Source organism: Bactrocera tryoni, unplaced genomic scaffold, assembly GCF_016617805.1.
Source record: "Bactrocera tryoni isolate S06 unplaced genomic scaffold, CSIRO_BtryS06_freeze2 scaffold_25, whole genome shotgun sequence".
Lineage (NCBI taxonomy): Eukaryota > Metazoa > Arthropoda > Insecta > Diptera > Tephritidae > Bactrocera > Bactrocera tryoni.
The window spans coordinates 29,444,796-29,465,344 of NW_024395977.1; the positions used below are offsets into that span (position 1 = coordinate 29,444,796).

The 20,549-nt window shown below is 40.1% G+C and overlaps 1 protein-coding gene across 4 annotated transcripts in view; it reads left to right on the plus strand.

Annotated features, from left to right (window-relative positions):
* The window catches only part of LOC120780977 (rabankyrin-5), a 203,647-nt gene extending 183,429 nt beyond the window's left edge, over nucleotides 1-20,218 (plus strand). For 3 of the 4 annotated variants that reach the window (XM_040113202.1, XM_040113203.1, XM_040113205.1), the window contains 3 exons: nucleotides 12,834-13,696; nucleotides 14,740-16,165; nucleotides 19,959-20,218. In XM_040113202.1, coding sequence (XP_039969136.1) covers nucleotides 12,834-13,696; nucleotides 14,740-16,165; nucleotides 19,959-20,097 — 2,428 coding nt within the window. In that variant the 3' untranslated portion in view covers nucleotides 20,098-20,218. Of the gene's footprint in view, nucleotides 1-12,833; nucleotides 13,697-14,739; nucleotides 16,166-19,958 lie in introns of those variants that run through there. The other variant, XM_040113204.1, reaches the window with a different exon arrangement.
* The last annotated feature ends 331 nt before the right edge of the window (nucleotides 20,219-20,549 follow it).

Below are 20,549 nucleotides of genomic sequence, written 5' to 3' on the forward strand. Positions count from 1 at the left end.
TACAGTTGCTAAATATTCGGAATGGTAGAATAGAACTGCAGCCTAATACGCAGTGTAATGGATCATAACTGGCTCAGTAATGAGGCGAGGAATATTATATCTCGTGCATCCCAAAAGACTGATGCGATTGAGGTCTGGTTCATAATGTGGAGTCCATTAGGCTGACTGTTTATTGGACTCGAGTGAAATGATGAAGCCTTTTTTCTATTGTCATGCATCGACACTTCGGTTTTATTACAATTAAAGAGAACTCAAACACTCCAAAGAATCAGCAAGTAGTTTTTATTGGATTATGAACTTGCAAGGCATCCACTTTGACCAGAGCTTTCGCCCCTTTGGGCCTTCATTGTTCTCGGTGCTCTAGGCGCTTGTCTCTTTCCAACCTAGCAAATCTTCTTATTGTAAACTAACACAAGTTGCTTCACCCATAAGTCTACGTATCATTAACTAATAGTTCCTCAGTTGCCAAATTTGCATACGTATCATTGCATTGTACCATCTATGTAAGTATTGGCCACAGTGAAGCGTGGATGGATCCTCCAGTACTCAATAAAGTATAAGCAGGATTGCGCAAATAGTAAGTTTGGGCAATTTAGAAAAATAAAAGTCATAAAGAAAAGGAAAAGGAAATGAACAAAAAACAGCAAACATGCACGATACTCATTACATTCATTCATTCACTCATTATAATCTAGGGATCAAAATAAGATACTTTGCCGAAGGAACCATACCTCTAAAACGAATTTTGATGTCCCCCAATTTGGGTCGAACCTTTGGGTAGGGGCAAATTTTGAAAAATCCCACTTTGTCCCATTTAGAGTGCTCCAATCGAGTCCAAATGTATGACCGACCCCCACTAACTTTGGCCGGCCGATCCACCCATGCCAGTGGCACACCCCCTGGAACTCCCCTAGGGGGTTCCCCGTAGGGTTTCGGTTGTTAAATAAAACTCAGCTCTGGTTGCCCAGAGCTCCTTTATTTATAGCTTTCCTTATCCTAATTTATATATGCACCACATGCTGAGTGCATACACACATCTTAACACTAATCTACTGTACATACCGACAGTATGTACACATATGTATCTTAAGCATAAGTGTTTTCAAGTGCATACACAATTGTCTATTGTTAGTTTAAGATCATTTGCGATTTTCAGGGCAAACATAATTGTCTATTGTTAGTTTAGGATCATTTGCGATCTCAAGGGCAAACACAATTGTCTATTGTTAGTTTAAGATCATCACTTAAATTAAGTTTTTTCATTTACATATGTTCTGATTAAATAAATTTCTTAAGAGAAAAAATAGATATTATTATAAATAAATAAATAAAAATAAAGAAAAAACACCAAAAATGGTGATTTTTTGAAATGATTGTATAGGGAACCCCCCAGGGGAGTTCCAGGGGGTGTGCCACTGGCATGCTTGGATCGGCCGTCCAAAGTTAGTGGGGGTCGGTCATATATTTGGACTCGATTGGAGCACTCTAAATGGGTCAAAGTGGGATTTTTCAAAATTTGCCCCTACTCAAAAGTTCGACCCAAATTGGGGGACATCAAAATTCGTTTCAGAGGTATGGTTCCTTCGGCAAAGTTTTTATTTTGATCCCTAGAATATGATTTTCATAGAGCAATGGGCGATTTTTTGCCTCCCCACAAATCGACCCGGCCTAGTACATATACATAGTATATTCATATATTTTATACAATCGGCATACACATAAGTAACAAATCGAAGTTGCCACGTAAATCATGCTAACATACACATATACATATGTACATATATATAAACAATAACGATAAAATTTTACAAATTTACATATGTATATACTTACTTATTCCTGTACTTCACCAATTTTCTTTTCCCTCGTCACTTGTACTGCAAAATAATATACATACATACATACATACGGCATACATTTTGCCTTTGCCGACATATTCTACAAAACTAAATTAAAATTTTAAAACTTATCGAAAATAATTACATAATTTCAAAAAAACTAAACAGAGCGGTAAATGGGAATTACGAGAATTTAATTTATTAAATATAAATTAAAAAAAAAATATGCGGTAAAAAAAAAATTAACAACTGATAGAAAAAGCACATATGTACGTATTGGCATATTCAATTGCCCTCTACACATACCATATAGATATATTCAAAAATTTGCACCTTTCCAGCAATAACCCTTGTTCTTGTTAAAGCACAAACAAGCAGGATTACAAACAAAATATTAAAGTATATTAACACCCCTATTCTGTGTACTTGACAAATTCAACATATTTCTAATTTGTCAAAATTTGAAATTTATCAAGCATTTCGTATTCTGTGTCTGAAATAAAAAGCTCTTTTCTTTATAAGTTGTTAAGATGTCAAATGCTCTTAACAGTGCTCGTTATGAATTAAATATCTGAATGAGAATACCTTTGTGCAAGAAGAAACTTGTATAATAACGGGGCAAGTATTAATAATATAATTTAATATATATATTAATTTAAGCTAATTTTTTTGAAATATATTCCAGATTTTTTAGAAAATTTGGAATAAAAGCACCATAGGAGCAATTGACTGCACGCATATTACTATCAATATAATTTAAATAGAAATCAGCTGTTTCTACTTACATTATTTTGTTCACCACACGTGTGGGGAAAAGCTTTGCGAATTGAAGCTTTTACTTTTATCAAGATTGTCACAGAATACCAAAATATTTGTCGCTTGATAAATATTTGAGTTAATTTTCAATATTTTATTAATTTGTCAAGTGCACAGAATAGGGGCGTAAATATGCTATACATATACAAAGGTTATAAACCTTTTTTCACAATCTCTCATATGTACAAGTATGTATACTATATACAAATGAGTACGAAACAATAAATAATAATATATAAAGAAAACAGGGATCTTAAACGTAATTATTGTTATCAGTGTACACTGAAAGATTTTTTTTCTTATTTTCATCTTTCTCATACATAGTATCTAAATGAACGGAGTTTCTAAGGAATCTAAATCAACACAGTATCTAAAAGTACAAAAAAATATTTCTTGCAGAAGCTACACGCTCAAAGCAAGGTGTTACAAAGCAAAAGGGGGGTGAAAGATACATATTTCATATATTAAGTTTATTTCTGAGCGTTACGGTTTAATTGGATACTGGACTCGATTTTCATCTTCATCGATTTAAGACAATTCTGAATAAGTATTAGAAATCAAAAAAGAAAATATAGACAATTTCTGGACTTACGCTAAATATGAAAACTGTAGAAGAAGCAAAAGCTATAATCCCCGATCAATTGAAATTTATTAAAGCTATAGCACCTACTCCACTATCGAGAGTAGAGCTGACACAAATTCAAAGACAGGTGGCTAGTTCAGATGCCCACTGAAATTTTTGTAGTAGGTATAAACAATAGCCGTCGATATTTGTCGATAAACAAGTGACGGTATTAATGAATTTACCGAAAATTCAAAAAACAAGTGAGGTATTTATGAAACTTAAGTCCACTGTTTCCAACAGTTTGTCGATTATATCGACACAAAACATTCGCACAGACAATTGGGTCCCTATTCTGGTAAATATATGCACATCAGCATTACCAGAAAAATGATTACTTGCTTCCAAGCTATCATATATATAGCAAGCATTAGCAAAAGGTTTCACACCTTAACTTAGCAGACCCCAACTGCAACACCCCCGCCAAATAGACAGTCCAATTGGCAGCGTTCTCATACCACAAATAAGACTCTGTGAATACTTTTATAAAGCCACAAGTACTCGATCGTCGTACGACTACCACTAAAGCCAGAATTACCCCACACACTCGCCTTAAGTCATTTCCGTACCTCTGCTACCCAACAGTTTTTAAATATAAAAAAACCTACGTAAAAAAGTCGATCTAAAACCAGATTACGATAGGGCCTTAGAATAATACCTCCATTTAGACCACATGAATGAAGTCAGCCCTGGCGAGAAAATTATAAAAAGTAAATACTATTTATTTTACCTGCCACATCATGCAGCAATAAAGACAAAAACTACAAAGGTTAGAGTTGTCTTTAATGCATCAAAATCCACCAGATCGGGGAAGTCCTTAAATAACATTTTATTTACGGGTCTCACGCTTCAGCCAGATTTAATGCTACTTATTAATTCGCGTACATTCAAATACGTATTCAACGGGGACGTCGAAAAAATATGTAGACAAATAATTGCACATAAAGACGATTAAGATTTTCAGCGAACTATTTTCCCCAAAATCCCCCCCCAATAGACTACAACCTAAAAACAGTGAGCTTTGGGGTTAACTGTGCTCCATACTTAGCCATTGGAACACTCCAAAAATTGGCTAGGAACACCAAGTCAGAATTTCCTCTGGTAACCCAGGTGTTAAAAACAGAAAAGTATGAAGACGATATTCTTTTGGGAAGTCACTGCCTTCCACAAGCATACGCGTCACTAGCTCAAGTGACACAAGCTTTCAAAACAGCAAGGTTTTCGTTAAAAAAGATAACGGCGAACCACCATAATATTTCCAGGACATACATAAAGAGAATCTATTGAACACTAATTTCTCTAAATTCGAAAAGGAAAGCACAACAAAAACTCTGGAGATGCAATGGAATGCGATATGTGACCAGTTTTCATATAACGTACTACTGAATCAATATCTGCACTATCCGCCATAACTAAGAGGCAAATTTCATCCTCGGTGACAAAACTTTTCGATCCAGCAGGATGGCTTTCGCCAATTAAGATACAAGTGAAAATTCTAATACAAGGATTGTGGCTACACCGAACTAACTGGGACGGACAAGTGAAACCACTTCGTTTAGAAAAGTGGTCCCAGTTCGGGTCGGGCAATCTTAATGATATCTTACAAATACAAATCCCACGATGGATAAATTATGTCCCCGAGCACAAAGTCGAATTACATAGCTTCTGTGACGCCTCTGAAAAAGCATATTGTGCCATCATCTATTTGCTCACACAATCTGACACAGCGACCACCAGTCACCTACTCGTATCCAAGACAAAGGTGACTCCGCTAAAAACTACCCCGACTGGAACTATATGGTGTGCTACTACTAGCCAATCTAGTACCCATATTGCAAACGCATAAAAATATGGCAAAATATAAATTATTTCTCTGGTCTGATCCCGAAATAGTATTAGGCTGGTTAAAAAAATATCCACATGCATGGAAGAGCTACATATATTTCCAATCGAATGTCTAAAATCCGTGATCTAGATAGATAGATAGATGTTATGAGATAATGCACCGACCTTAGGTATTGTGCCCTCTTCGATATCACATGTCTTCCCAGAGTCCCAGCAGCCTGAATAGCTCTAGGAGTTTGCCGGGCGCTACTGAGGTGATGTGATCCCTGCTGATATAAATGGAATCCAGGGCCTTAAGCCTTTTTCCACAGATTGCTGTGCAATCCAGGATTAGGTGTGCTGGTGTTTCCTGTTCCAGGTCGCAGCACCGGCAGTTAGCACAGGAGACTATGCCCATGTTGGACAAGTGCTTCCTGAGCCTGCAGTGCCCTGTGTAAATTGCGAAGAGGAGACGGAATTTGTCACGGGGGAGGTGAATAAGTTCCTTGAACCTGTAGAGACTGTACCCCCCTCGTAGCAGTTTGTCGTGGCGCATGCCTGATGCCTGTTGCCAATGCCGTTCTCTCTCCGTTCATTCCTCCATGCGGAGAAGTTCCTTAAAAGTGTGGGATCCTACCGCTATGTATGGTTCTGGTCCCATCATCTTGGACACTGCCGCAGCGCGGACCAGTTCGTCGGCCTTCTCGTTTCCTTCTATTCCATCGGTGTACCACTGAATGGTACTGTCTTCCAGCAGTCTTTCCAGCGTGGAATCGCTCCACTCCGTCTTGCTGCCGACATTAGCAGCATGGTGTGGTTTGCTGCTTGTTTTATCACCTGGTGCAGCGGTGTGAGCTCCAGTATGACTTCCAGTGCCACAGTGGGGCATGTGCGCATTGCCCCCGAAACACAGACACAGGCAAGTCTTTGCAGCTTAGACAGTCTTCGGATCACCGAAGACTGAGCTGCTTTGGTAGCCCAAGCAACCGCTCCATTGGTGATAATAGGCCTCACTATCATGGTATACAGCCATCTAATGATTCTTGGCTTGCAACCCCATGATCTGCCGGCCAGGCGTCTGCATACCATAAGTGCTCTAGTTGCTTTGGACAGCGTTAAGTCCAAATGCCTACTCCACCGTAGTGATGAGTCTAAAGTAAGGCCAAGGAATTTGACCTCTTTCGACATTTTCACCTCTGTGCCTCCTATTGTTAGGGACCTCAGGCCCGGAAGAGATCTCCACCTGGTGAATGGGATTACGGTAGTTTTTGCTGTGTTGATGTTTAGCCCTATCGTGTTGCATCATCCTTTCGCCAGGTTTAAGCCCCTTTAGACAATGTCACAGAGAGTGTTTTCAAATCTGCCTCTCGCCATTATGACAATGTCATCCGCGTACCCTTGACAGCGGATTCCATTGCTGGCGAGCAACTCGAGGAGTTCGTCTACTACCAAGCTCCATAGCAGAGGGGATAGTACTCCCCCCTGTGGGCAGCCCCTTGTGGTGCCAAGACGAATCTTGTTTTCCCCCACCGTTGTTTCCGCTACCCTAGTACGCAGAAGTGCTTCTATCCATCTGCATATTGGAGTGGTAACGTTCCTTCTCTCAAGTGCCTTGATCACGCTAGTATGAGACGCATTATCAAAGGCACCCTCAATGTCTAGGAAGGCGCAGACCGCAACCTCGCCGTTATCCAGCGAATCTTGCAGCTCAGACGTGAGTTGGTACAGAGCAGTGTTTGTGGATCTGCCCGCTCTGTACGCATGTTACCTGGCATGTAGGGGTCCGATCTTCAGCGCTTCCGATCGAGTGTGGTTATTTATTACTTTCTCCATCCCCTTTAGCATGAAGGATGTGAGACTTATAGGCCGGAATGATTTGGCTAGCAAATAGTCTCTCCTCCCTACCTTGGGGATGAAGATTACTTTTGCAATTCTCCATGGCTCAAGGATATACGACATCGCCATGCTGTCTCTCATCAGCCCAAGCAGGTGTGGCAGGAGAGTATCCATACCTTGCTGCAAGAGGGCCGGGAAGACGCCTTCCACTCCCGGTGACTTATAGTTTGAAAAGGAGGCCAGTCCCCATCTGACTGAGTCTACAGTGAAAAAATTCCTTGCAGTCAGCCAGTCTGAGTGGTCCGGCCAACGTTTGTCCGATGCTGGAGTTAGGTCAGCTTGAACCGTCTCCGGGAAGTGTGCCTGTAGGAGTGTTTCTGCCCTTTCCTCCGCGCTAGTCGTATAGGTCCCGCCCGACTAATTATAAATTCTAGAAGTGACTCACCCCTCACGTGATGTTCGAACCTTCCTTGTCCTTCGTCTGTACCGCCACCAGATCTTGCGTTAGAAACTCTGAAATAAGGAAAAAGTCTATATCGGCTCTAACGACTACACAAGAGCGGGGTCTCTCGCTAGAGAAATCCCAGATTACCTTGCTTCCTTTCGTGTTGAGGCCTCTTACCCCTCTTCTAACCACCCAAGGCTCTTGGATTAAGAGGATGCCCAGGTTATTCGAAATGAACCTTTTCACGCTGACAGCCGAGGCTGCCGATGCGTGATGTAGGTTCACCTGAGCAACTTCTATGCCGGCGCTGGAACTTATAATATTGGTTCGATCTCTTCATCAACCTGCATATCCAGCCCTTCCAGGAGCTCTTGGGTGGATGGCAGCAAGCCTTCTTGCTCTTTGAGGAGCTCGTTGCTCCTGCTTTCATCCACGGTGGTGGTCAGAGCCTTCTCGGCCGGGATGGGGGTCGTTGGGGGACTCGTGCCGCTCTCCCGCAACCACGGCGGCAGTCGCCTCCTGCCCTGCTGAGCTGGCTGCGGATGAAGCCGGAACTGCGGTCATCCCCGTCGCGGGTTCTTTGTCCGTCGTCGGCGTTGCTTTGGGCCTCCATGGCCTCATTACCACCCTGCCGAAGCGGAAGTTTAGCTTGAATCCCTTCTGTCTGATGTATTTATAGGATTCATCATCTACCGTTATGATGAGGTTCCGCCCTGAACCCACAACACTCCTCGATACGCCGTGGTTCTTAAGTCCACGTTTTGGTTTTTCACTAAACCAAGCGCGAAGTCGTAATTTTCGTCCGCACTTCTAGGGAAGAATACCGCCATACTGTGCAGTTGTGGTATATCCTTGCCTCTCTTAGCGCACAGGGCCGGACCATTCCAACCCACTAGCCTTGGCGTGGTCTCCGTTAGCCAGGTGGCCGACTTCTCATCCTGGCAGTCTACCAGCAGCATACCGCCCTTGAAGAAGATGCCATTAAAGGCGCCGGTGTACTCGTCGCCCACGAACAAAGCTTTCACTAAGCAGTTCTGGAGAGACGTCTGCTGTTCCGACCCTAGGGCCTCCGCCGGGTAGTTGCGGGGAAACACTGCCATCCGGATGCTCTTCACGGCCTCCGAGTACTTCCGGTTTACGGCTCTCGTCGGCTGCTGGTTGGGGTTGGAGTTTTTTCCCCTGGCCTCTTGTGTTTTGTCCTCTCGGATTCTCTTGGACCTAGGTGGCTCCTGAGGAGTTATTTGGCCGCTTTTCCTCTTTTCCGTTCGATTTGGTGCCTCTTGGGGTGCCGGCCTAATTTCGCTTCGTCCCTCTGAAAAGGCTGCTTTGGCTCGGCGCCGCCTCTGATTCCTGCGTCTTGTTGCAGACGAACCGTTGGCATCTGTGCGCTGTGCATTTGATCCGTGATCTAGCGGGATCAGCTTCTAGGAACAAGAAGGTGCAAGCCACCTTGCCACCACCACCCTTTTTTGGAATGGTCCCCGATGGTTGACCGAAAACGCGTTGCACTGACCAGGCGTCTTTGAAAAGGCCACAACATCGCCACACCACTGAGCTTAGCAACGTGAAGACAACGCTACAACAACTCTAGTGACTGCTGAACATGCTGAACATTCGCCTATAATTCTAATACAAAGTCTTATATATAAACTTCATTGCCTCTAACAATTTCTGTTGGCCACATTTTCCGCCAAACATATTCTACAATGAAATCCGCGAAGTTTTTGGGATTGTTGTAGTCATTCCTCGCAAAAAATCGTTTTATTACACGCAACTGGGAATTAATACGCTGCGTAAGCGTATCATTTTCCGCCACAAATGAAATGGGGTATGAGCACCTCCGTAGACCTAACATTTTCTGGGCATACCTCCAGCTGCAGGTCGTCTCTACCATCTTCAACCATCCCCAACACCTAGTGACCTTCCACCCTCCTGCCTGAAATGAGAAAAACATAAAAGTAATTATCTAATATTGTATATTTTTAATCTTCTTCTTCTTCTTAATTGGCGTAGAAACCGCTTAAGCGATTATAGCCGAGTTAACAACAGCGCGCCAGTCGTTTCTTCTTTTCGCTACGTGGCGCCAATTGGATATTCCAAGCGAAGCCAGGTCCTTCTCCACTTGGTGCTTCCAACGGAGTGGAGGTCTTCCTCTTCCTCTGCTTCCCCCGGCGGGTACTGCGTCGAATATTTTCAGAGCTGGAGTGTTTTCGTCCATCCGGACAACATGACCTAGCCAGCGTAGCCGCTGTCTTTTAATTCGCTGAACTATGTCGATGTCGTCGAATATCTCGTACAGCTCATCGTACCATCGATTGCGGTATTCGCCGTGGCTAACGCGCAAAGAACCACAAATCTTTCGCAGAACTTTTCTCTCGAAAACTCGCAACGTCGTCTCATCCGTTGTTGACATCGTCCAAGACTCTGCACCATACAGCAGGACGGGAATTATGAGTGACTTATAGAGTTTGGTTTTTGTTTGTCGAGAGAGGACTTTGCTTCTCAATTGCCTACTCAGTCCGAAGTAGCACCTGTTGGCAAGAGTTATCCTGCGTTGGATTTCTAGGCTGACATTGTTGGTGGTGTTTACGCTGGTTCCAAGATAGACGAAATTATCTACGACTTCAAAGTTATGACTGTCAACAGTGACGTGAGAGCCAAGTCGCGAATGCGACGACTGTTTGTTTGATGACAGGAGATATTTCGTCTTGCCCTCGTTCACTGCCAGACCCATTTTCTGTGCTTCCTTGTCCAGTCTGGAGAAAGCAGAACTAACGGCGCGGTTGTTGAGGCCGATGATATCAATATCATCGGCATACGCCAACAGCTATACACTCTTATAGAAGATGGTACCTTCTCTATTTAGTTCTGCGGCTCGAACTATTTTCTCCAAAAGCAGGTTGAAAAAGTCGCACGATAGGGAATTGCCTTGTCTGAAACCTCGTTTGGTATCGAACGGCTCGGAGAGGTCCTTCCCGATCCTGACGGAGCTTTTGGTGTTACTCAACGTCAGTTTACACAGCCGTATTAGTTTTGCGGGAATACCAAATTCAGACATCGCGGCATAAAGGCAGCTCCTTTTCGTGCTGTCGAAAGCAGCTTTGAAATCGACGAAGAGGTGGTGTGTGTCGACTCTCCTTTCACGGGTCTTTTCCAAGATTTGGCGCATGATGAATAGCACACTTAAATTCCAATCGTTGGGCATGCTTTCGTCCGACCATATTTTACAAAGAAGCTGATGCATGCACCTTATCAGTTCTTCACCGCCGTGTTTGAATAGCTCGGCCGGCAATCCGTCGGCCCCTGCCGCTTTGTTGTTCTTCAGGCGGGCAATTGCTATTCGAACTTCTTCATGGTTGGGTAATGGAACGTCTGCTCCATCGTCATCGATTGGGGAATCGGGTTCTCCTTCTCCTGGTGTTGTGCGTTCACTGCCATTCAGCAGGCTGTAGAAGTGTTCCCTCCATAATTTAAGTATGGTCTTGGCATCAGTGACTAGATCACCTTTGGGGGTTCTACAAGAGTGCTCCGGTCTTGAAACCTTCTGTATGCCGCCGCATTTTTTCGTAGAATTTTCGAGCATTACCCCTGTCGGCCAGCTTATCAAGCCCTTCGTACTCACGCATTTCGGCCTCTTTCTTCTTCTGTCTGCAAATGCGTCTCGCTTCCCTCTTCAACTCTCGGTATCTATCCCATCCCGCACGTGTAGTGGTCGATCGTAACGTTGCGAGGTAGGCAGCCTGTTTTCTCTCCGCTGCGACACGGCACTCCTCGTCGTACCAGCTGTTCTTTTGCACTTTCCGAAAACCAATGGTTTCGGTTGCAGCTGTACGTAAGGAGTTTGAAATGCCGTCCCACAGTTCCCTTATACCGAGTTGTTGACGAGTGCTCTCAGAGAGCAGGAGTGCAAGCCGAGTAAAAAATCGTTCGGCTGTCTGTTGTGATTGCAGCTTCTCGACGTCGAACCTTCCTTATTTCCATATTTCGGGCCCCGGCGAAGTCAATCAGCCTCAACCCATTAGGGGATGTTTCGTTGTGGAGGCCGAATTTACCGACCGTAGTGCCAAAGACACCTTCTTTGCCCACCCTGGCGTTAAAGTCGCCAAGCACGATTTTGACATCGTGGCGGGGGCAGCCTTCATAAGTGCGCTCCAAGCACTCATAAAAGGCATCTTTGGTCACATCGTCCTTCTCTTCCGTCGGGGCGTGGGCGCAAATCAGCGATATGTTGAAGAACCTCGCTTTGATGCGGATTGTGGCTAGACGTTCATTCACCGCAGTGAATGATAGTACTCGGCGACGGAGTCTCTCTCCTACCACGAATCCAACACCAAACTTGCGCTCCTTTATATGGCCACTGTAGCAAATGTCACAAGGACCTACTCGTCTCTGTCCTTGTCCCGTCCATCGCATTTCTTGGACGGCGGTGATGTCAGCCTTTGTTTTTACGAGGACATCAACCAGCTGGGCAGCGGCACCTTCCCAATTAAAGGACCGGACATTCCAGGTGCATGCCCTGAATTCGTAGTCCTTATTTCGTTTGCCATGGTCGTCATCAAAGGGGGGGTCTCTCATCCGAGGCTGCTGTTGGTTTTTCATTGGGGTGAGCTTTTTACGTGGCGGGTCCCAAACCCAGCGCACAACCCTATGTAGGGGATGTTTCGCCTTCTCACTTTAGCTCGCCTTCGAACGGATGTTCTTAGGCTACCCAGAGGATACTTGGTCAAAGACCGGAAGTAGTGAGCTGCTTGAGCCATGTGTAAAAGAATCGTTTCTGGCCACTCCCAAGTGAATGGCGATCAGAGAACTTTCCTCACTTGCGTGAACTTCTACACATGACTCCATCCTCCTAGCTAAACATTAAATAAAAAATTTGGGGCAAAGGTATTTTTGCATTTTCTAACCAACTGCCCTTCGATATCGCAAGATCCCTTGCGGCACCTAAACGTACGACTGTGCTATTTCCCATGACGGAGAGCACCATCGGCAGTTTCTTCTTTCAAAATCAGACCCTCCTCTTCACAAAAACCTATGCAGCATTTCCTCGTCTCGAATGTGTGGAATATTTTGGCAATATTCCCATTCCCTTAACTTCCGGCACCTTCAATTTATTAGTTCGACGAACACGACTATTTCACTGTGGATCTACATAAGTATAATTGTAAAGAAGTAATAAAAACTTAATTTAAATATCATATTAAAATTTAATTTAACATACCTGATGAATTAGAAGCCAGTTTTTTTGCAAAATAATTTTAAATACGACCCAAAATACTTACCTTTAACAAAAACAAAATTAATTAAAAATGAAATGCAATATCCATCTGACCCTGTATGCGGGACAGTAAATATAAAATATATTTTTATGTATTAATAAAAATTAATCTGATAAAATGAGTATATTAATTACTAAAAACCGCATAAATATAAGTTTTTTAAATTTCTTTTGCAGGGAATCGGGAAACACTGCCTTACATATGCTTTGTCAGTATAATTCTGGAGAATCTGAACGAGGTGATTACTCGTCAATAATAAATATTAGTGAAAAGTTGCTTTCTCTTAATCCAAACGTTAATGTACAAAATAACCGAGGTGAAGCCCCTCTTCATGTAGCAATATTATCTGGCAACCACAAAATAATAAACATGCTGGTTTCTAAGCCCGATATCGATATTAATTTGCAAAACAATAATGATAACACCGCTTTAGAATTATGTTTATTAAATCAAGTGGACTTATGGAAACTGCCTTTAAAACTAATAGAACTTGGAGCTAACGTCAACCCAATCAAAGCTTCGACTCAAGACGATTTGATGCAAGTCTTGGCAAAGAAGAGTTTGGAGAATTCGGCAATTTTTTTAGCAGATTATGCGGATCTTAATCACGTCAATGCCGAAGGATATACTGTACTCCATATAGCTGCACATATGAATTTATCAAATTTAGCCGCAAAATTATTACAAGTCGGTGCTAATTCAAATGCTCAGTTGCGCAAATCTCAAATGAAATCACCTATTCACATAGCAGTGGAAGCTAATGCTACTGATGTTTTAAAAGAAATTGTAAATCAAAAATCAAGTGTTTCAGGTGAACCACCAAACTTTGATTGTAAAGACGATAACGGGAATACTCCATTAAGCCTTAGTATAGAATTAGGACGTAGACATCTTGTTTCTATCCTAATAGATGGAGGCGCAAATGTTAATGCTCGAAACGATAACGATATGACACTTTTGCATCAATCAATTTTAAATAAAGACGCGGACACGGCAATTTTGCTTTTGGAAAATGGCGCTGATGCAAATTTCCTAACTGGTATAACCATTATTTGGGAAATATTTAGTATCGTGCCGGTTAAATATCGTTTAGGGAGAAAAACCGGGGTGATGCTGGGGTTTGGCTTTAGTCGGAGGGGGGTAGTTGGCGGGGGTTGGTTACCCCCCTCACGCCCCCTTATTGGAAAGAGGAAGGACCGCGCCGCGCTTCAAAAAAAATAACCATGGCAACCCTTTTCTTATTGTGCAAATGCAGAGAATTTTAACTAAAATAAAATAATTAAAATAAAGCTTTATTTACACCAAATATTAAAAATATTAATATACAGAAACGTTATATTGAAGTGTTAGTAAGTGAAAAGTGCATAATATAAGTGAAAAAGTTATTCACAATATACAAATTATCAATGTAAAAGTTGTCAATTTTTTAACTTTAAATGCAAATATCTTTAAAACTATAGGTCTGTATTTTAGCATTTCATTCCTTTCTGCATTGGCGGCCTTCGGCCGCGCTTTAAAAAATAACTCTGGCCGGTCCAACACCGGCAAGCCATCCACAGTATTTTAGCATTGAACACCTTTTCGCGTTCACTTCATACATTTATTGCTAAGTGGGTTTAATTTATTCCCTTTTGTTCGTGCTTTCTCGGTAATTTGACAGTTCAAATTAGGCAGTCATTTTGGTTTTTCGCATTATTGAACTCAATGCAGAAAAAGGTGTATTTTATTTAAAGATTTACAAAGAAATTAACCATCAAAAGTAATTAAAAACATTACTAGTGGTTTTTATAATTCATAAGTAATATATGTGCGTGAAAATGTATCCATTATTGGCTTGGTACAATGCACAACAGATGAAAATACACTAGCATATATTTAGAAATTGGCAAAAAATATCATTTTTTAAAGTGAATTTGTGGAAAAATTTGTGAACCGATTTTTATAAAATATGTTTTAAAATAAAGTTCGATCGTTTAGATACAGTGAACCAAAATTAACCGGCGCGATACTAAATCCGACCTAATTATTTTATAGGTTATTATTTCTTTGTATATTAATAATTTTTTCTTTGATTTAAAAAAGGAGACAAAAAATCGCCTCTACAGCTGGCTATATACTCTCATTTACCCAAAGTAGTTGATAACTTATGTGCTAAAGGAGTGGCTTTAAAGACATTTAATGACAACATGAGGGATCCACCACTTTGGACAAGCTTAGAGCTTGGATATGAAGACATTGCGCAAATCTTATTGCGTCACGGTGTTGATACAGATTGCTGGGATACTGGACCTGAAGGCTGTATGCAAACTATGCTACATCGAGCTATAGATGAAAACAAAGAACCAATAGCAATTTTTTTGATAAAAAGTCAATGTGATATTGACTCACCCCGCCAGCCTGGTCCAAAAGGGGAAGGAGGAGATGAAGCTAACGATAAAGCTTCTCCATTACATGTTTGCTGCCATTGGGGTCTAATAAAAGTATTGCAAGCTTTAATTGATCATGGTGCGAATGTTAATGCATTAGATATCAACAACCAAACTCCTATTCACATAGCAATTAGAAATCAGCACGAAGAAATTATCTCTATTTTATTATGCCATCCAAATATTGATTTGAGAATTCGAGATCATGAAGGAAATACTCCTTTCGCTCAAGCGCTTCTTGTTAGAAATCACAAAGCCGCAGAACGAATTTTGGAACGACTACCAAACGCTGCAGAGCAAATGGATAATCGTGGACGTAATTTTCTTCATTTAGCCATACTTAAAGATGATCTGGAAGGCGTTCTTTTTTTATTATCCGTTCAAGTAGATGTCAATTCAAGAGTTCATGATGTGAATCAATCTACGCCTTTACATTTGGCAGCATTTTCGCGAAATGAAATGATAATGAGAACACTTATTCTTGCAGGAGCACGCGTTAGTGAAACAGATGCAACTCAAAAGACACCTCTTCATATTTCAGCTGACCGAGGTAATTTAGCTGCTGTATCAGCACTGTTACAGAACAACGCAGACTATGACGGCATTGATAGTGATGGAAATAATGCTTTACATATTGCTGTCCGTGGAGGATATTTAAGTATTGTTCGAGAATTATTAACAGAATCACAAATTGATGCGGAAGCCGTAAACCAAAAAGGACGAACACCACTTCATGAATTGTGCCGCACTGGAGAAGATACTTCAGCGGCTGCAATCTGTGATCTTTTCATTGAATGCATGCCAAAATATCCGATAAATAAACCCGACGCAGATGGGAATACGCCTCTTCTACTAGCTTTTATGAGAGGGCAGTCGCCCTTATGCAAAACTTTAGTGAAGTATGGGGCTTGCCTTGGTATGGAAAATCGAGACGGTGTTAACATTTTCAATTTTAAGTTGGCCACAGATCAACTTTTACACAAGCTTCTTGATCAGCTGCCTCAAGAATCCCCATGGTCCGAGTCAGATGTCTGTCAAGAATGTCGTATAAAATTTTCACTAACAGTTCGAAAACATCATTGGTAAGTAAATATTATGTATTAATAACTTCGCTCTTCTTAACCACAATTATTAGATACAAAAAATTACATTATAAAAGCTTTGTATCCATTTATGGACATAATTTCGCTATTGGTTTCTAGTTTCTACTAGTTAGCTTACCTGTCATGGCTACTAATATCGTACTTTGTATTATGTGGAGCTATTGAGTAACCATATGCAAAGAAAATTCTTAGATTTACTTTTTGGATAAGTAATTGATGATATTGCTCAATTATGTAAGATAGTAAGATAATTAGAGAAGCCAAATATTCACGACAGAAAAGAAATGTTATTTTTTTTGCTTAAAAATAACATATAAAAATAATTTAAGTGCTTTATTACTATCCATTTGACAAGTAAAAATAAGAATTGCTCGGGTAATAAGCGGAAAGTTAGTTTTACTATTTTAAAAGATTTTTTATTCTAAGGGGACGTAATCTACGCTAACGTCTACAGGTTGTTCTGTATGTACTGGAGAGCACGCCATATAATACGATTTTTTAATAAAATGTTTTTAAGAATTTAAATTCCTTGTTACTTCCTGTACAAATCTCGGTAAATGTTCCTAGGATTTATGAATGCTTGACTTTCATTGAGGAAAGGGAATTATATTTGAAATTCCATACAGCTATGGTCAGAAAACGATGGTGTGCAAAGCAGCTCCCAATCCTGAACAGTGATTATTTTTCTAGAGTACAGTGTTATATCTAGAACGTTCTTTGAGGTAGAGCCAATATATATTAATGCCTACTCACTGTTAGCTTTAGCAGGCTTTATCAGTATACTTAAAATTAATCACCACCATTTTCAGTGGTATCTCCATTATCCCATAATGGGTAGTGGGAATTAGGGTCTGCCTCCGGACTTCTACTGATAGCGCTTTTTCATCTTGAGACATTTAATAGTATATAGGGTTGCCTGTCCATGCAGCGCTACCAGCGTAATCATTGAACTCGTCACGGAAGGCATTCTCCGGAACAGCATGCTCTTGGATCCCCTCTGTCGTTTCAAAATGTATGCCTTTCATCGGCCTTTTTAGCAAGGGCGGCTGCAAAGGTAGTTGTTCACACGAAAGGCGTTGTAGTGGTGGGGCGTTGTCGTCGTGCATCTTTCAATCGGCTGGGATGTCTTTTCGGACCCGATTGACCCTTCATTTGAGTCTCTTGAGGACTTCCACGTAAAACTTGGCGCCGACGGTTTGTCCAAAAGAAACCAATTCATGGTGGACGATGTCTTTAATGTCAAAAAAGACAATGAATATCGTTCTCACTTTGGATTTGCCTATTCATCAGAGACCTCTTCTCGACCCTCCAAAAAGGTCTGGTGCCACCGAAACACCACCACTTCTTGCTAAAGTAACATCTGGGTAAGTTTCATACATAATTTAATCGCGTACTGCTGCTCTAACGTACGCTGCATTTTCGGCTTGCACCACTCACAGAAACACGTGGCGCGAAAATGTTTGTCCTGACTCTCCAAGTACTCGGAGACAACTGCCCAGTCACTCGTTGGTTAGATTGGAACGTCCTTTACCGAATCAAGTCGGCGCGCGCCCGCTCCGAAGTACAGTCGCGGCGGAATAAAATCAGTCCTATTACTTTTCGGACAATTCTTGTACAAGGAGTAGTGTCTCATATTTGCCGTCTCCTACCCGCTGCTACCCATCGTTCCAGAACTAAAACCGCATTGTAGAAATGTGTGCAGAAATATTTTCAAAGAATTGCACAAAGCAGTGCAATATTTAAACGGAAACGATGAAGTATATGCGTACAATTTTAAACTGATTCTTCCTAAAAAACAATACAATTGCTAAATATTGGGAATTTTAGAATAGAACTGGCTCAGTAATCAGTCGGTGAATATTATACCACGTGTATCTCAAGACTTTTTCGTCTTTCCATGATTGAGGACGGGTTCATCATGTGCAGTTCACTACGCTGACTGTCGATTTCTATTGTCACACATCAACGCAAAAGTTCGTTTTTATTACGATTAAAGAGCACTCAAACACTCCTCAGAATCAGCAACTCGTTTTTTTTACGTGACACCCACTTTGCACACAGCTTTCCGACTCTTTAGGGCATCCACGGTCTTCATTGTTCTTGGTGCTTAATTCTCCTCAAATCTCAGAGCCCAAGTTCAACAGTATTTTCCCCCAAAAAGCAATACTCTATTAACACCATTTATTGTAAATTATATATATATATTCATATATATATACTATATATATAATTATATATGTATATATACTATATATATAATTATATATACATATATATCTATAATAACACAAGTTGCTTCAGCCATAAGGCTATATGTCACTAACTAATAGTTCCTCAGTTTGATTACGTATCTTTTAAAGGTAGAGGCTGAATAGAAATCATATAAATGTTATTGGTAGTACCATCTATGTATCAGCAACAGTACATCGTGGACGGGTCCTGTAGTAGTGGATCGAATTTTTTCGAATTTCGAAAAATCGTCAAAGTCGTTTTTTTATTTATCGTTTTGAAACGGGAAAAGCTCGACCATAAAAAAATTAAAGTATACTTGAGATATTTTGTCTCAATTATGTATGTTTAATTTTAATAATTTTCTTTCAATTATTTATATACCAAAGTAATAAATTCTTAATGTATTGATTAATGAAAAATAAGCTGTCTTCGATCCGCCAAGAGTTAGAGAATAGTGAATCGACCAATCTTCTGTTGAATCCTTGCGCTCTCATTTCCTAAGATGCTGTACACTTGCAGTCATTAGAAACGCACCACCAAATATAATTGAAATAAGATCATACGAGAAATTTGTTTACAAAGTTGGAATATTAGGACCATTTTTATTTATATGACCACATAGTGTAAATTAGTAGTCCAAAAAATTTTTTCTCGAAAATGGTTTTTATAAGGAATATTCAATTATTTAAAAAAATTAATAAAAATGTACTATCCATGATACTCATGAATAATTAAAAGAAAACACTGTGAAGTTAATTTAGGGCGACTAAATCATTTACACCAATAACGGTAGAAATATAAACTTCACAATGAGTTCTTCTGATGAAATGGTGAAAATTTTCCATCTCTATTCTTATAGATAGTGCACTTCTAAAGCGGCCGCTTCGAGCAATAGTTGAATGGCTACAATCAAAAAAATATTTTTTGGCCATGAGTTAATTTCTTTTGATCATTGGCATTTTGCGCAACTTTTCAAATACTCAACCAAAACACAATTATAACTGAACAGTATTCAACCCAATTTCATAAAACATAATTAATTTCTCAGTGCTTATTAGATAATATACACACTTTTTTTAAATTTGCGGTGATATAGCTGAAGATGGATGCAAAAGTGGTGCTGCGTTTTTATTAGCCGCAAGTGTGTGTGCAGTTACACTTAATTTTGGAGACAAAAAACTATGTAACAATTTGTTATACATTTGAGTTTCTATAAACGACTGTAATTTAATGTAAGCCTTACGTTTGAAAATTAATAAAAAATATTTGCATTTTAATTTTGTAATATGTCATATGAACTATTAAAAAAAGTAAAACTGGTCTAAAATGTGTACAACAAAACTTTATATATTAAATATTGAAGATAACGGTTATAACACTTTAATGAGTATCCACGTATTCTTTTGTCTCATTCCTATTAACTTTTCTTTGTAAATATTTTGATAAGATAATGAGCAGAGAAATACCGAATCGAAGATAAATACATACAATATATACAAAACTCAAGAATATTATTAAAATAAATACATTTATGTTTTAGCCGTCATTGCGGACGAGTTTTATGCTCCAAATGCTCAAACAACGATGTTCCAATACTTAAATTTGGTTTGAATAAGCCCACTCGTGTATGCTGCACTTGCTTTAATGTTTTGCAAGGAGGAAAACCTACTTTACAATGAACAACAGCACTGCATTTAAACTGTTCACGTATATATTTAAATCACATTTTTTTCGAAATGTACATATATAATAATTAAAGTAGCATGTTTTTATTTATAACCAATAATAAATAAATATATTTATAAAATAGAAACTACTCATATTGAAATGTAATGATGTAATGAATCCTAATTAGTGGAGAACTTAAATTTTAATCATTATGTTAGGAGTTATTTTGCGATACATACATATGTATTCCTATATTGGGTAGTCTTTTCGTATTTTATCAATAGATGTCGTTGCAGTCGTATATCTCCAGTGCTACCAACCACATTGTGTCATACCATATAGTGTTGGAAAGGTAAGCTTCATTCAACCAAAAAAAATTAAATTCAGGGAATTTGAAAAAATGTTACGGCGGAGACGATGCTGTATAAGTTCGTGTAGCACAACAATGGTTCGCTCGCTTCCA